Source organism: Phytophthora infestans, genomic scaffold, assembly GCF_000142945.1.
Source record: "Phytophthora infestans T30-4 supercont1.3 genomic scaffold, whole genome shotgun sequence".
In the NCBI taxonomy this organism is placed as follows: Eukaryota; Oomycota; class Peronosporomycetes; order Peronosporales; family Peronosporaceae; genus Phytophthora; species Phytophthora infestans.
Genome location: NW_003303756.1, coordinates 2897452 through 2911668, shown reverse-complemented (window position 1 = coordinate 2911668; position 14217 = coordinate 2897452). Strand labels below are relative to the sequence as shown.

Genomic DNA, 14217 nt, shown 5'->3' with positions numbered 1-14217 from the left:
CGCTTCGAAGTTCTGGCAACACGTCTTCAAATCAATCGGATCAACGCTGAAGATGACAGTGACGCATCGAGCTCAGGGAGACGGCCAGGCGGAGCGGATGAACAGAACACTCGAAGAATACCTGAGGTACTATGTTGGACCAGTTCAAGACGACTGGGATATCCATCTTGCCAATGCCGAGTTTGCAGATAATTCGACCGTGAACAGCAGTATCAAGATGGCGCATTTCGAAGCTGATCTCGGATACATCCCTCTCAGTCCTCTCCAGCTCACAGCCGAGAAACGTGGCAGGGTCCGAACAAGTCGACGCGGCACTGAGTTCCACGAGCGCCAAGCAGCTCTTCTTCGGCGGTTCCAGGAAGCACTAGCGGAAGCGCAAGAACGAATGCGCGACGTGTGCGACCGAAATTGAGAGGAGCAAGTCTTCGACGTTGGCGACCGCGTGTACTTGAGCTCGAAACACTTGGATCGCAGACATAAAGGGTTACCCAACTCAAGCAAGCTTGGTCCGGAGTGGATAGATCCCTATACAGTGGTGAAGAGGATTCACAATCTCGCGTACGAGCTCCACATCCAAGCCGGACAAACTTTATGCAGTCTTCAACACCGGATATTTGAAGCCATTCAAGGAGGCCACTCGAATGTCGAGACCCCATGATGTCCTTCTAGCCGACGGTACAGCTGGACAGCTCTTCAAAGACTTCTCGGTAAGCGAACGCACAAGCGACGAACCCAATTTCTTGTGGAGTGGGTGGATGAGAAGAAACCCACTCGGTAGCCGATCGAGAATCTCTCACAGTTCCCAGATCTCATTGCAGACCTCGAAGCATCCAGGAGAAGGAAACGGCGAAGAAGGTGGACGGCAAAGTCAAGATGAAATAGGACCCGAGAGTCTACTGTACATAGTCATTGCATCCCCTACAACTTCTGCTGCTTCTTCTTCTCGCGGCGATCTTTCTTTCGATTAGGCCTGGACTTGCGTTTCTCGCTGCGGCAACGATACCCTAGACTCAGCTTCATAAGCCCCATCCATTTGACCTTGTCGATATATTCCAAGTTGGTCAAAGGCTCAGGGGTCACAGGCGGTTCAACCCCATCCAGTACCGAGACAGCAGTGTCTGGGCCCTTCGCGAGAGCAACAACGCAGTGTCCGACGAGGCCATCACCAATACTCGTGAGATATACTCCCTCACGCAGCGTTTGGACAAACGCCTGAAACCGTTCCACATTCATGTATGAAGCATCGAGTGGACTTTGAAAGAGAAGATCATAATCCAACGGGAAATCGCTGCGCTGAAGACAGCGAAAGAATTTCTTGGCTTCCGCACGAGAAACTCCGTCGACAGTGCTTGGCTCGAAGTCCACCCATAGTTCAGCGGCCGTGGAGGCAAGACCAGTCTCACCAAGGTGGTAAAGCGCCGCGCAAAACGCGTCCATGAAGCAGTCCCCAGCAGAAGAAGCCTGGTCACGACGCACGAAATACTTCTTGTAATAATTGGCGAATGCACCACGGCGCAGATCTTCACACCACTACATTACTTGATCCATACGGCGAGCGACTCGCTGAGCCAGTTGCTCCGCCCATAACCAGCTCAGCTGAAGCTATGTAATTTGCCATTCCTCGAGAAAGCACCGATGCAGATATTCGCCGCGAACGTCGTGGAGCTGCTCACCGCTGACTGGAACGGAGTAATCCCAACGTACCGCTGGATCGTAGTGGTTGACACGGCCGTTCGCGGGATGTTTCGCCGGGACAGGAGGCAAGGCATACGGATGCCAGTCACCAGGGTCGGTACTACGCCTCAGGCGATTAAGTCCACCAACAGGCTCAGGCTCCTCATCGCTGTCATTATTAAACAGATCATTCGCTGATGGAGTGGGGGATGGCGGACGTACCGCGCGCAGACCATCCGAGTCGTCCTCCTCTGATTCTTCACTTGAGCTGCCGAAGAGCGGGCTACGATGCAACTCCTTCAGACGGCTTAAGAACAATTCGCACGACATATCTGACGCCACCGAAGCGTCATCTACAGGTGATGCGAGGGCGGTGTTTAACAGAAACGGCGGAGAACCAGCCGACAGAGCAGGGACGGGCGAAACCGCAGGAGATCCAACAGGCAACGGAGAAGACAGCGGCGATGGTAGTGGTGGCGACGGAGGCAACGGAGACGACGAACGCGACAGAGGTGACGGTAGCGGCGGTGATGGCGGTGGTGACGCTGAAGCAGGCCGCGTTGCAGCCTGTGGACACTTTGCGGTCGTTTCTGATGATGGTCGGGCCAAAGAGGCGCGTGCTCGCCGTGACCTAGTCGCCCGGAGCCCAGCAGTAGACTGGAGCTCCACCAAGAGAGCACGAGAGGAAACAGACGGGCGTAATGAAGCCGTGGTGACCGCCTCGGGCTGGAACCCACTCAATTCCAGTGAAGCCAGGCCCGTAGGCGAGGATGGCACTGGTTCGAGCGAGTCCCTGTTGAGACGGCGGTGGTTGCCAAAGGGAGGGTGAGTGTATCCGATTGGGTAATATTATTATCTTATTGCAATGGGTTGTTAGTAGTACTATGGAATGTATAGTATAGTAATTAATAAACATTCAAGCTTGTGGAAGCTTCTAGAAGCTTTTAGAAGCTTCCATCCGTCCGAGCAGCGGGGGCGGCACTTTTCTTTTGGCGCACGCTTTCCCCTGACTTCAATAAATGTTTCGTTTAAATTTTTTGGGCAGAGCTTAAGTTATCGCAAGTTTACCGGACGGCATTACAAATATTATGGTGATTTATTGTTTTTTGAACGCCTTGCAACACAATTCGTAGAGTGGGAACTACGTTAATGAGCTTCACAGTCGAAATTGTGAAAAATACCATTTAGCATCTCACTTGTTATATTTCACAAATACTGAGTCGACTGTACAGCTGGATATAAGATTTTTGTTGAAGTAAGAGCGTTTGTAGTACTACTGTGGTATATGAAACCCTACAGTTGGATCAGAGGTTTTTTGCTTAAGTGATAAAGCTGTTCTTACGTCGTGTACTGTAAGCATCTTTACCAAAACGTTTTTGAGTCTATGAAAACAGAATCGATTGAATCTCAAAGCAATGCAAAACTAGTCAATACGCGACAGAGGGTTCTGACTGCGCTTCCCCTCTTCCGAGTGATGCGCCATTGGTGCCTCCCTGTGTTCGTATCCTTGGCCTATGAGAAGGTTGCCCCATTAAATTAGTCGAAAGTCATCTTGGAACCCTGGAAGTTCTGGATGGATGACGACTGACGCTTCGGCGGGCCATCACCGCGTCCACCACGTCCGCCACGTCCACCGAAGCCGCCACCGCGTCCACGACCGCCTCCGCGGCCACCTCCACGGCCGCCAAAGCCACGGCCTCCATCAAAGCCACCGCGTCCTCCACGGCCGCCACGGCCGCCTCCACGTCCACCGAAGCCACCGCGACCACCACCGCCGTTGTTGTCGCGAGACTTGGCGTAGTTCACACGAATGGCACGGCCATTCACGTAAGATCCAGCCAGCTTAACAGCCTCGTCGACAGCTTCTGTGGAGGCAAAGTCCACGTGTCCGAAGCCACGGAACTCGCCAGTCTCGCGGTCCGTAGCCAGACGGCAGCTGAGGATCTCACCGCACTCGCCGAAAGTCTCACGCACCGTGTTCTCATCCACGTCCCATGAAAGGTTGCCAATGAAGACGCTGGTGCAGCCCTCCGGCTTCTCGTCGAACATGTTCTTCTTCTCAGCGGTGCGGATCTTCATCCAGCGACCACCGAAATCCTGGCCGTCCATGGCAAGAGCAGCCTCAGCAGCCTCCGAGGTGGCGAAGGTTACAAAAGCAGTTCCGGAAGAGCGGCCGTTCTGCAGCGGGATACGGGCACCAGTCACTTCACCACAGCCAGCAAAGTGCTCCTTGACCTCGTCCTCGGTGGCGGACCACGGCAGACCAGCAATGAAGATCTCCAGGGTCTTTTGAGGGTTGGCCACAGCAGCGGCATCGCCGTTCTCCTGCTTGTGCGCCTTGTTGGACTTCTCGCCAGCGTCCGAGTTCTTACGCTTTTTTGAAACAATGGGGACCTCTTCCTCGTCCGAAGACGAGTCGCTCGAAGTTGAAGACTCAGCCTTCTTGGCAGCAGTCTTCTTAGCGACAGGCTTGGCAGTCTTTTCGTCATCCGACGAGTCAGAGTCCGATGACGAACTGTCGCTGTCCTCCTTCTTAGCAGCGACCTTCTTGACCGGAGCGGCCTTTTTAGGCGCTTCCTCCTCATCCGAAGAGGAATCCGAGCTCGAGTCGGAGCTTTCCTTCTTAGCAGCAGCCTTCTTAACCGGGGCAGCCTTCTTGGGCGCCTCCTCCTCGTCAGACGGAGAATCGGAGCTCGGATCGGAGCTGTCCTTCTTAGCAACAACCTTTTTGGCAGGCGTGGCCTTCTTAGGGGCCTCCTCTTCGTCTGAAGACGAGTCCGAAGAGTCGGAGCTCGACTCCTTCTTAGCGGCGGGCTTTTTCGCCACCACCTTCTTGGGAGCCTCCTCCTCGTCGGAGCTCGAGTCTGACGAGCTGTCCGAGTCCACGGGCTTCTTGGGGGCAGCCTTGGAACCCTTCTTAGCCACCACCACCTTCTTCTGCGGCGCCTCGTCGCTGCTAGAGTCCGACGAGCTGTCACTGCTGGATGCAGGCTTCACGGCAACGGGAGCTTTCGTCTTCTTGGCCATGGTATATGTATGTATTGAGTGCAATCGACGAAGTTGGGAGCTGCTGAACGATTGCCAAATGACCAGCGTCAATACCGTTGGCTGCCAGCACTTCGATGTACCTTCAAGCGTCGGTGCTGGTGTTTGGTTGGTTGTGCGAAACATGGTACATTGTACCGAATGTCATAAAATGTGTTCATCACTTAAAATACGTGGTGCACATGAAGCCAGTTTCTCGAGGTTTATTCCTCCTGAGAGGGACGAGGCTCACCTTCCCAGAATCTTTCTTGTACGCCACACGAAATGTGTGGCGCACAGCGATTGAGGTTTTTTCTGCGGAAGAGGGGGGATTTTGGTTTTATGTTGCAATTGTGGATCGCGCCACACCAGTCTGGTGTGGCAGTCTTTCTTTCGAATCGATCTGCACACGCGCCAAATCCGGTCAATTATGGTGGCAAGTGGTGCCGACGAAAACATGCCTGCGGACGCTGTAACGACTGCATTGGTGGTTGAAGACATTGGCAAGGTGGAACACGACCCGGTGGTGGGAGAGAAGCGCCGCGAACGTGAAGATGACGTCGCGTCTCTTGTGCCGACCGTCGACGCCGTCACTGCTGATGATGTCAACTCGCAGGACTCTCAGGCCACACAGGACGATGACATCCACGACGTCGTGGCCAAGATGAAGGAAACTGTGGGTGTAGATGTCGCGTTCGACGCGGCGGCGGCCGCTGCAGCAGTCGTTCCGCCTCCGGAGCCGCTGAAGACTGACTCAACCACACCCGTGCAGGACGCGGTGGCTGCTGCGGCTGCCGCTGGTGTTGGCGTCGACCCGAACGCGACTGCTAACGTCAAGTTCGACAGCAAGCGCATGGCACGCGTTTCGTTCAACTCGTGGTTCGACTTCGACTCGTATTTTGAAATGTACATGCAGGAGACGTTCCAGCCCTTCCGCATGCGTTCGTCCTGCAGTGTCGAGGCCTACCGTCGTAATCAGCAGAAGGTCATGCTTAACAACAAGAGCTCGCGTGGTCGTCGCGCAGAGTTCCCGGACGAAGCCATCCATCACCACCGGATATACATGTGTACGCACGCCATGAAGGCGCGTTGCCGTGGAGCCAACACCCGTCCCGGACAGAAGTACCGCGGCATCGGCTGCATGGCCAAGATCAATGTTAAGATCACCCCGGCCGACAACCCGTCCAAGTACATGGTGATCGTCACGGACCAGGTAAGCATCGCCTTGATGGACTCCGATCTTATTGGACGCTAACATTTGTGCGTTGTGGTCCTTCAGGTGGTGACGCACAATCACCCAGTAAGCCGCGAGATCTATGAGGCGTACCCGGACGTACTGCTCAAGATGATGCGACGTAGCCAGCTGTCCCAGTCGATGCTGGGTCACCCGCCTCCTCCCAAGTTCGAGACGCCTCAGCAGACGCAGAAGTATGAGCGGGCAATGAACACATTCCAGTCCGTCGCCGAGACGATGGCGCGACTGAGCGACGAGGACTACGAAGCGCAGCTTGGTCAGCTGCAGCGGCTCTACACGCCCGCCACGGAGCAAGACCAAACGGTCTGAGTAAAACGACGCGCTGTCAGGCGAAGTGGCTCCAAGTCTTCATGATCAGCGTTTCTTGCATACCAAATCCAAATTACCTTTCATCTTCAGAATTGTACCACACATAAATCTGGTCATGTCAATTTGTGTACCCAACACCATTCAAGGGGGGAGCTGAGAACAACAGACAACATCTGCAGACTCGTAACGTCGATCGGTAGGTCAAGTGACGATGGCGAGCAGCGGCGTGGACGTGGCGCTGGCGCCCAACTCGAGCGTGATCCTGGAGCCGGCAGACTCGCTGTCCTTCCACTTGCAGCCACAGACGGCGCCCCAGGCGGTGCTGACGATCCGCAACGTGGCGGATGACCGACAGATCGCCTTCAAGGTCAAGACGACGCGGCCGCTGCGTTATCTGGTGCGACCTAACCAGGGTCTCCTGGGTCCAAATGGCTCGGCTTCCATTATGGTAATTCTACAGCAAAAGGACTGTGACGAGCTGCTGCGACTGGACCCGGCCGAACGCCAATTGGCCAACGATAAGTTTTTGGTGCAGAGTATCTACGTGGACGACAGTTTCTACGAGTTAGTCAAGACGAAATCCACCAAGGAGATGGCAGATGAGCTCACCAACATGTGGGCACGCACAGACAAGCGTGCTTTATCCAACAAGAAGCTGCGCTGTCGCTTCGTGCAAGACGGCGAGGACACTGGTCGTCCTGCCTCACCTCCCAGTCCACAGCGACCGTCGTCGACAAACGTATCTCCAGCCAAAACAACAGCAACCTCGGAATCGAGATTCCAGACTAGACAGAGTGACGAGGCACGAGAAGAGGTGACCACGCCCATGCAGCTTTCGTCGGCGTTGCTGCAAGATGACAAGCCCAAGGTCGCAGAGAGCAGGGAAGGAGGCAAAGACATCCAGGAGGTTGCTGCCCTGCGCAAGAAATATGACGAGGTAAGAGGGTGCTGCTATGGTCGATAGACTGGGGAGTGGCTGATGACTTTATTATGCTATTGTATACACATAGCTGGTGGCGTTTACAGTGCAGTTGACGGCGCAGCGTGACGTGCTGATGAGCGACTTGGACAAGACCCGACAGCTGTTGCAGAAGGCGAACACTGATGCTCAGCGCGTGAAGAAAATCTCAGAAGAGTCGACGGGTCTGCGTCATCGGAAAACTGGTGGCGCTAGTGGTGTATCTGGCACCGAAGACTCTCAGGCGATCACGAGCAAAGGTCCCAAGGATCAGGGGGTACGTCAAGCGTTTTCATTGGCTGCTGTCAACGAAGATGATACTAACTTGTAAGTGTCGTATCTGTGTACAGGCTTTCGGACCTTTGCATCTGCTTGTGTGTGCGATCATTTTCTTTTTAGTTGGGCGCTACTACTAGCGAGACTTTAGGCAAAAGACGGAAGGTGTTGCAACTCAGACGCGTGGCGAATGAGCAAGGCAGCAGTACGCTTGACGAAGGAGCATTAGAGCTTTCTGTCCGCCTGCGTCAAAGACGCTTACAACGTGTGTAGGAGTAGTTTGGGGAAACTTGGTCTGCTGGAGGTAGAACACAAGACCGAATGAGTACAGGAAACCAAGGAAGATGAATGAATATGGCAACAACATGCAACGTGTCGTCCCTTTCCCCCAATAGGAGCTTAGCTGGTGTATTTAATGTCGGCATATAAACCGAGTTATTCACGTGAAGAAGACCCTCTTCATTCCAGCTCGTTTGTCCGATGCCGCTGGCTAGTTGAGAATCGCAGTGACGCTCATTTTGCGCTTGCCTTCCATGTTTAGCGGTCCACAAGCTTTGCGCTTAGTACTCCGCGCCCGACAAGTATCCGTTGCACTGTCACCACCGTCACTGCTGAGTCCAGACGTGCGCATACCCGCGTCCTTCATAGACAGCATAGCAATGGCTGCAGCGTCACTATCTGACTGGGTGCCGGCAGGAGCAACACGCAACGGCAGTGAGGGCAACATCCCGGTAGTTTTCGTTTCTTGTGGACGACCACCAAAGCGTAGTGGCGGTACGTCTGAGTCATCGTCTGGGAAAGTTGCGTCGTCCGGGTTCTCCTCGTACTCTCCGTCACCATCATAAGCGCTCTCAATCTTTCGTAGTTCCCGGACATCATCGCGTAGCGCGTTCACTCGCACTAGCGTCACGGAATCCTCAGATCTTGGAGACGACTCATCTACTGCGCCTCTGTACCTGCGTCCGTCATGGCGTCCTCCACTGGCTCCAGGTGGCGTGTGACTTGGCGAGTGGTTTGCGAGGTCATCGTTGCCAGAAGTAGCATTACCGCCGGGTCCTCCAGTGGCGGGGTTTGAGCTGTCTGGTGTGTCTCCTGAAGGCGAGGAAGACGAGCTGCTGCCACCTCCACTTCGTCGAGAGGAAGACTTCTGCGCATCATGTTGCTCAATACTTGAACCTGTCGCCTGCATGAAGATATGTTCTAGACGATCAATCATGTGCAACAACGGCTCGTACGTCGCGAATGGCTGCTTCATCAAGATCGTGTGCATGAATTTGTTGCGTGTGGCATATCCCGTCCACTTGTCGTGTTTCTTCAAAATCTACAAGACAAAAATCGAAGTTAAAACCGAAGTCAACGACAATAATAATCAGACAACAAATCGCGGACCTTTGAAATGCCGCAGAAGTTCATCACAGCAAAGTTCTCCAGGAGCAACAGCTCCTTGTACAGAGCTACGCAGCTCTTCATGAGCGAAGTCTTGGCTTCAGCGGACTCCGGGTTCGTCTGAGCAAATGCAGCACGTAAGAAAGGACACCGACGGCTGTTAAATACCTCGGATTATCATATCGTCTATCCATCAACGGCGACGTACCTTAAGTTGCTGGAAGCTAGCGTCGATGGCAGCGACCTGACTCGTGTGCTTAGCCTGCTCCTTGATAAAGAAGTCGGCGATCTTCTTGATCTCCATACGCAATGTGCGGAAGAAGTTCATTTCGTCCTGCGACTGACCTATTTATCACGACAACAGACGCAAATAAGGTCAATACGCGTCAATAGAAGCACAATTCTTCTCTGCGAACGTACGGATGCTGTCGTTGTCCTCCTTGGCGGAGGGTTTGATCTTGATCTTGACGAGTTTGTCGCCCTGCAGCTTCTCCTCCTTCTTGATCTTCGCGCAGTCCTTGATGATCTTCTTGAGCAGCTTGTAGTCGAACCAGTAAGGCTCCCATGCGCTGGGCGACATCTGCGTCGACTGCTGCAACACCTTGCCGAACTTCATGGTTGTTGGTCAAGTAGATACACTGTAGCGTTTTCGCTTCCTCGGTCTCAATCGCAGTCTGAGCAAGGTGGCAGACAAAAACAACTGATAACCAATCAGTCCCAGGGCGCGGTTCAGAATATGAACTTTTCCTCTGCTGCAGAGCGTGGCGGAGCGGAGCACCTGGTGCGAGATTCGATGCAGAAACGAGGAGCCAACACCTGCTCGAATCTTTTAGACAGCGAATCTTGGCAACGTGAGCACAGCCGACCAGGACACCTGCCCTCTTCCCTTTACGCTCCTCCCTCGCCCGCAGGCAGCTCTAGACTACGATGCAGTTCATTTACCTGTGCGTGCGCTCGACGTCAGTTGACCCACGCGCACGTGGCTGGTTTCGGCAGGCGGTTATTGTGCGAATGCATGTGTGTGCTGCAAAGCCATCGAGGCCGAGCGATACCTATCCCGCGTGCGCGATTTACGGCACTACCAAATAAACCTGTTAAATAGAATGAAAAGAGATGAATGGTTTAAAGCAGGGAACTTTGGGCTAAGCTTGATGTTTGTAAATGTCGCCTTTCTCCTATTACCTTCAAAACTACATGTTCAAGTGCAAATCAAAGACGGGGAATTCGGCGGTGCGACAGGAACAGCCAGTTCGAACCAGTGCTGGTTGGCCGACAATTTGTCGGCGACCACAGTCTACGCCGTGAAGGGCCGCATTGCATATGACGCAAGGTAGCATCGACGGAGCCGATGCCTCGGCATCGAATTTCTGGGTGAATATAGACGCGAAATTGCAAGTGAAGGTACCGGTAGTTGCACTTGGCTCATTCACTTGTGATGACGTGGTATCTTTTTTTTGTCAACTTATGAGAATTCCAAGACAGCAGAGTGCCCGCTGTCCAACCAAATGTTGGCCAGGATTCGAAGTCCCAGACAATAATGCGACGGTGCTGACTCAGGTGTGGGCCGCAGTCACTGACCATTGCAGGTGAGCCTGGTGAGGTCCACCTGCTTTGGCGTCCACTGTCCATTGTAGACGTGCAAGCGGGTGCATCCGATCAGTTGCAATAAGTGTGGTCGATGCAGTAGCCTCGTTGGCGCAAGTCGTGCTGAGTTGCTGGCATCCTGGTTTTGTCTTTTATTCACGGATACTGTACACGTCTCGCCAAGACTCTCGGCACATCCCACTTGAATCTTTGTCGACTTTGATACTCATCACGACGACTCGCGACACAAGGTACATGTACTGTACTGTATGCCATCTTGAAGAATTGGGAGGGCTTTGAGACGCGAAGCAGAGGGTTGCTGTGCCTTTGGCCCCAGTGCGGACCTCAGCAGCCTACGTCAGCAACAATGCTCCCTTCCACACTAAAACAGCGTCACTGAAGATGTCTCGACGATTACATGTACAGCTCCAAGCGAACCCCGGCTCAGTGTAGTGCTGCCCATGCAGCAGTATGCTTACAACACGTCACCATTTCACCAGAGGAAGACAGCGAATTCTATGATGTGGTGAAGCAGCGGTTCCGAGAGATATCGCCACCGCACGGACTGTTCGTTTGTCTTAAATGGTCCTGAGAAGGCTGTAGCTATCCACCAAAAGTACCTCATCGCGTCAGACCTCCATCCCACCACAGTAGACGACGATGAAGAAGATGCCACGTTTCCGGTCGATATCCTATCCAGATACCGCAATGCCAACGTATTCGCGTACACGATGAGGCGGCACTTCTCTCGCTCAGCTGGTGGGAAATGCCGATGCAATGAAGGATTCCACACCACAGTCCACTCTGTCGATAGCATGGGCCAAACTTCTGCGCGAAGCCAAGTTGCTGCGTCCAATTCTTGCCACATCTCACGTGCTGCTGCCATGAGAACGTTAACCAAGCAGAACTGTCAAACGATATCTTCTGGATAGGGTTACTCACGTATCGTCGCGCGAGAAGCTCCACTGCGTAGCAGCAACGCTACCAGTGAATTGTTTTTGCGTGTGAGCGCCAGCGTCAACGCCGACGATCCCGTCCTGATCATCAACAGCACAATGACACAGAAATATGTCAGCTTTACTTGTGCACGGGTTGATCAATCACGACAAATTAGGTACATTGTGGTGGCGTTTAGGTCGACGGTTTCCTCCTTTAAAAGCCTCTGCACGATGCTAATGCGACTGTATGCAACAGCGTAGAGCAACGCCGTCCAGCCCTCGCCCAGCGTCACATTGACATCTTTTCTCGCAGAGATCCATGCACTCACTCCATCCAGGTCGCCGCCAGCAGCTGCGTTGAGGAACGCACGGCGCTCTACCGCACTCATCGAACCTCCCTTATAAAGTACAATTGAGGTCAGATGTCACTGAAACGAGGCAAATTCTGAAACGTGTCAGATTATTTAACTTCAACATGCAATAAAAAGCTCATTTTTTGAAAAAGTGGTGATTTACATGTCGTAGTATTACTGTAATATTTCGTCTACACATTGGTGCGAGACCGAATTGCGATTGAGGAAAACTATCAGCCTTCCTCTTCTTCTCGGAATTTGTCTGCGTCTTCTTCATCTACAGGTGAGCCAATCGTAAACTTCGGTGACTGGCCTTTTCTAGCTGCTCGAGACCGAGGAGACAGCGGACTTCCCGGTGGAGATGTTGGTGACAGGCTTCGATTGTCGTTCATATCCACGACTGTCTCCATGTGTGCTCTCGAGGTCTCCGTCGCGTTCGGGATACGGGACCAAGATCGCGTGCGCCACTTGGTCCAAACCATCACACCAAGTGCTACACCTACCAGTGAAATGAGGATGACTTCCGCGACAAAAGCACCAAACTTGGGGCTTGCTCGACGAGTTGTGGCACCAGTAGATGAACTGGTGGACACATCAACACTATCCGTCACATCGACGAGCGCTGCCGTCGTTGTGTTCGACTCCACCGACGAATTGTTGCTTGAACTTGAGGATGAAGCAGTTGTAGATACTGGCTGCTGGGTAGTATTTCCCAGTGTCGTCGTATTTGAAGCAGCTGGCGCCTCAGTCTGGGGAATTGGTTGTCCAGTGCTATTTGAAGCGATCGGAGTTTGAGTGCTGGTATTAGCATAGCTTTTGCCTGTCAATACAAATTAAGATCAATTGGTTTTGACTCAGAAGGTGTATTAGTGACGCACCGCAATCCGACTCGGCGAAGCCCACACGTTTGTTCTCAGTATCGAAAATCACGTCAAAGCCGATCATAGTGCTCGCTCCCAAAACTATTCACGAGGGGGGAACAGTGTCAAGATCTGCAAGAAGAAAGTCATAAAGGCGGACGAAGCTTACCTCCACCGCTACGTTCCGAGAAATGGAAGTTGCCATTGTACGATCCAACTTTGTCGGAGGGGGTAAGATAGCTTGACGCTGGGATATCCAGCTGAATGTCCTCGGTGCCGTCTCCTTTCATTCCAGACAGGATAATCGAAATTGTCGGGAGAGCAGCTAGTTCATCAGCTGTAAGATCCATGCGCTTTTCGCTATACTCCCGTCCTGCTGCATTCTGGAACGCTTTCATAAAAGCTCGGCTTCCTTTGGAATCGAAGAATGTATCCGTCGTACCGCTGTCCACAATCACTCCTCTGCCTGAATTGATCGTGCCAGCATCAATACCTAGTGAGACACCATTCATCCGAATGTCCTTCACGTGCACTGGATAATAAGCGGACTTGTCGTCAAGCAGCGGAGTGTAGCCTACATCGCTCGTGTGGTGACTGTAATCTACTCCTCCAAAGACTAGTTCGCCACCATCTCCCGCGAAGCATAAAGTGAATAGATTCTGCGTCACACGACCTGCATTCAGCATGTAAGACATGACAGTCGAGCGATGGCGACCGAGACCCATGATGCCGTTTTCCTTTTGCGTAATGAAGAGACCTGTCTCTTTAGTCTGACAGCCCACAGGAAAGCGAAAGCCGAAAGTCTTCAAAATCCCCTCCATCTCGTCACTTGGAGTGGAAAACCCGCCCACCCACACCAGCTCGTCTACCATTATAGCGTGCCACATACTGCCTTCCATGTAACTCTACACAAGTATAAAATTGACAGCATTAATAAAAGCAATGCGAAGAGTCCAAGTACAACTATGCAGTGCACTGATACCTGGGAAATAATGCATCGATCATTTTCGCACGAACGGCATGAATCGAAGTCATGGCAGCCTAGATACTTTGCAGTCGTAGACTTGGATACGTCAAACAGCGGATCTGTGTGTGTTCCACATCCATTGCACGTGCTGCACGGTAAAGCCGTCAAGTGGCTTCCAGTGTCAACAATAACCGAGGCACGTTGAGCAGGAATTCCTAAGTGAATTTCAGCGTAGTGTGTGCTGCAAAGCACAAGCACCATAATCGTCAGCATTCATGTCAACAGTCACTCCTCATGGTATTATTCACGTACCCATAACCCACACCCAACGGAGCTTCACTCAGTGCTAATGCCCCACGCGTAGAATTCCCACTGCTATTGCCAACCGCCTCTTGGGCTCGTCGGTGCGCTCGAGCTTGCTGGTGTGCCAATCTGTGGGACAGCTCGGAGCTCTGCTGTTGCTGCTTGTGAAGCCGGATTTTAAGGAAGCTTTGCTCACTAGCCACTGTAGCAGACACTAAAGAGCACACTACTACCGCAATGGCAGCTAGAAACGCTAGCCACGGAACCCCAGACGCTGCGCACCGTGACGTCATCGATGTCAGAATTCTACAAGTGAGAAGTAATTTTGGG

General features: G+C 52.8%; 6 protein-coding genes across 6 annotated transcripts; 2 read left to right on the top strand and 4 right to left on the bottom strand.

Annotated features, from left to right (window-relative positions):
- Nucleotides 1-3103: 3103 nt before the first annotated feature.
- Nucleotides 3104-4745, bottom strand: PITG_02629 (nucleolin, putative; the record flags this gene model as incomplete). The annotated part of the gene is made up of 1 exon (XM_002907493.1): nt 3104-4745. One exon carries the CDS (start codon nt 4699-4701, stop codon nt 3211-3213), a length of 1491 nt encoding a protein of 496 aa, XP_002907539.1.
- A 383-nt stretch (nt 4746-5128) lies between these two features.
- PITG_02628 (uncharacterized protein) lies at nt 5129-6262 on the top strand (the record flags this gene model as incomplete). The annotated part of the gene is made up of 4 exons (XM_002907492.1): nt 5129-5131; nt 5207-5269; nt 5315-5911; nt 5978-6262. The coding sequence occupies 4 exons, from the start codon at nt 5129-5131 to the stop codon at nt 6260-6262; spliced, it is 948 nt and encodes a 315-aa protein (XP_002907538.1).
- A 184-nt stretch (nt 6263-6446) lies between these two features.
- Nucleotides 6447-7862, top strand: PITG_02627 (uncharacterized protein; the record flags this gene model as incomplete). The annotated part of the gene is made up of 3 exons (XM_002907491.1): nt 6447-7199; nt 7273-7497; nt 7571-7862. The coding sequence occupies 3 exons, from the start codon at nt 6474-6476 to the stop codon at nt 7634-7636; spliced, it is 1017 nt and encodes a 338-aa protein (XP_002907537.1).
- Nucleotides 7863-7874: 12 nt separating this feature from the next.
- Nucleotides 7875-9869, bottom strand: PITG_02626 (uncharacterized protein; the record flags this gene model as incomplete). The annotated part of the gene is made up of 4 exons (XM_002907490.1): nt 7875-8817; nt 8886-9002; nt 9091-9227; nt 9303-9869. 4 exons carry the CDS (start codon nt 9496-9498, stop codon nt 7987-7989), a joined length of 1281 nt encoding a protein of 426 aa, XP_002907536.1.
- Nucleotides 9870-10886: 1017 nt separating this feature from the next.
- Nucleotides 10887-11511, bottom strand: PITG_02625 (uncharacterized protein; the record flags this gene model as incomplete). The annotated part of the gene is made up of 3 exons (XM_002907489.1): nt 10887-11101; nt 11183-11342; nt 11409-11511. The coding sequence occupies 3 exons, from the start codon at nt 11509-11511 to the stop codon at nt 10960-10962; spliced, it is 405 nt and encodes a 134-aa protein (XP_002907535.1).
- Nucleotides 11512-11990: 479 nt separating this feature from the next.
- PITG_02624 (aspartyl protease family A01B, putative) lies at nt 11991-13489 on the bottom strand (the record flags this gene model as incomplete). Its single annotated transcript, XM_002907488.1, has 3 exons — nt 11991-12256; nt 12636-12719; nt 12787-13489. The coding sequence occupies 3 exons, from the start codon at nt 13487-13489 to the stop codon at nt 11991-11993; spliced, it is 1053 nt and encodes a 350-aa protein (XP_002907534.1).
- Nucleotides 13490-14217: the final 728 nt, after the last annotated feature.